Below are 1,820 nucleotides of genomic sequence, written 5' to 3'. Positions count from 1 at the left end.
CCCCAAATCCCCGCCCCGGCCCCGCCTCCTCCCCCCCAGTATGCCACGTTCCTCCTGCCCCCTCCCTCCCAGGCTCGCCGCGCGAAACAGCTGTTTTGTGGCAAAAGCTCCGGGGGGGAGCAGACGGCTGCGGCGCACTTGCAGGCCGGGGGGGGACACAGGATACAGCGGGGGCTGTCCCTGCCCCACTGACCCTGTGTCATGTCCCCCCCCCCCCCGCAGCCATCGTCGAAGGCGAGAGTTTCGAGGAGATCTACCACAAAATCAAGCGGATTATCGAGGAACTTTCGGGACCGTACATCTGGATCCCGGCCCGGGAGAGACTTTAGGGGGACTCCCCGCTCGGCGGGACCTGCGGCCTGACCCACAAGCCCTTGGACTCGGAACTGAGCCGTTCGCTTTCGTTTCGGGGAGGAGGTTTCGGGAGGGGGGCGGGATCCGGTCTATTTCTTTCTTCTTCTCCTTTCTGATTTATTTTTTTTCTCACAATCCTTCGCCCGGCTCCTGCCCCACTGCCCCCCCCAGCCAAGATCTGCCCCCGTCTCTCTGCACCCAGCCCGCCCGCTTCGAGGAAAGCGCTCTGTGCATGCTTGTCTTTTTTTCAAGAGGTGGTGGCTTGTGACGTCTGCGCTTCTGGCACTTCGCTATTGTCCCAGTCCCCGCCGGGCCGCCCCCCATCGGATCCGGACCTGGGATCCGATCGAGGAGACGCGCTGAAGGACCAGAAAGGGGGTGGCGGGGGCGGGGGGGTGGAGGAGAAGAAGAGAAGAACAAAACGCGCCAAGAAAAAGGGTAGCCTGAAATCGCCTCGCCAGAGGATCGGAAACCGGATTTATCGCCGAGATCCAAGGAGACTCTGTTCTGGATTCGGCGCCATGTGGACTCGACGCCGGATTTAGCGCATCCTTTGGAGGATCGCATGGGGGGTGGTGGGGGGGAACGAACAACATGGAAGGATAAAGCTGGGAAAACGGATTTAAAAAATCGACCAACCAACCCCTTTCTGAGACTAGGAAGTTTAATTTTTTTTGTTGGCCGGGGACAGAGGTGAAAATTACCCATGATCCTCCTTGATCTTTCTAGCCAACTGAAGGGCAACTTTCTTTCTAAACCAACACAGGAAGGCGTGTTGGCGAGAGACACCCCCCCCCAGTGCCGTCTCCGAAAGGCAGGCACTTCGCCGATTTTTTTTCCGCCCTCCCCCCCGCAAGACGGATCGGACCTGTTCTTTTCTGTTCCTGTTTTCTCTCTCGCTCTGGTTCATCTCCTTCCCTTTTCGGCGCATGGTGGCTTTAAAAAAAAAAACGAAAAAAACAAACGGGAAAAAAAAGCAGCAGGAAAACGTGACCAAAAAAAAACAACAACAAAAAAAAGCATTTTTGCTGTTCGGCAATTTCTATTTTCCTTTCCGGGCGGAGAAAAGACTCGGGGTGGGGGGAACCAAAAGACGTTTTCGACGTTCTGTGAATATCTATATTTTTCCCCCTCTCGGGGTCATGGGGAGTATTTTGGTCCGGCTGTGCGTGATTGTACGAACCCGGGGGTGGGTGGGGAGGTGTCAGACGCTCCTTTCTTTGCTCGTTACCAAGATTTGCGTTGGGACATGTTCTTAATTATGACAATGCTTCTTTCTTTCATTTTTTCTTTTTCGTTTCTTCTTTTTTTTTTTTTTTTGTATATAAACTCCAGCCGGCCGCAGAGACCCTTGCTAGAAAAAAGACCTACCGCTTCCGGCCTGAGTGATTCGGCTAGCAGTGAATTTGGTGTGGGGGTGCCCCCCTCCCTCCCACCCCAATGCAAAGGGGAAAGGCTGGGGGGGG

General features: G+C 55.3%; 1 protein-coding gene across 1 annotated transcript in view; it reads left to right on the top strand.

Moving 5' to 3' along the window:
* Positions 1-1,812, top strand: part of DLG4 (discs large MAGUK scaffold protein 4) — a 56,286-nt gene extending 54,474 nt beyond the window's left edge. The window contains exon 13 of the mRNA XM_075071335.1: positions 223-1,812. Coding sequence (XP_074927436.1) covers positions 223-329 — 107 coding nt within the window. The 3' untranslated portion in view covers positions 330-1,812. The remainder of the gene's footprint in view (positions 1-222) is intronic.
* The last annotated feature ends 8 nt before the right edge of the window (positions 1,813-1,820 follow it).

Source organism: Chelonoidis abingdonii, chromosome 11 (genome assembly GCF_003597395.2).
Source record: "Chelonoidis abingdonii isolate Lonesome George chromosome 11, CheloAbing_2.0, whole genome shotgun sequence".
Lineage (NCBI taxonomy): Eukaryota > Metazoa > Chordata > Testudines > Testudinidae > Chelonoidis > Chelonoidis abingdonii.
The sequence above is the reverse complement of the archived record's forward strand: the minus strand, read 5'-3'. Positions and strand labels throughout refer to the sequence as shown.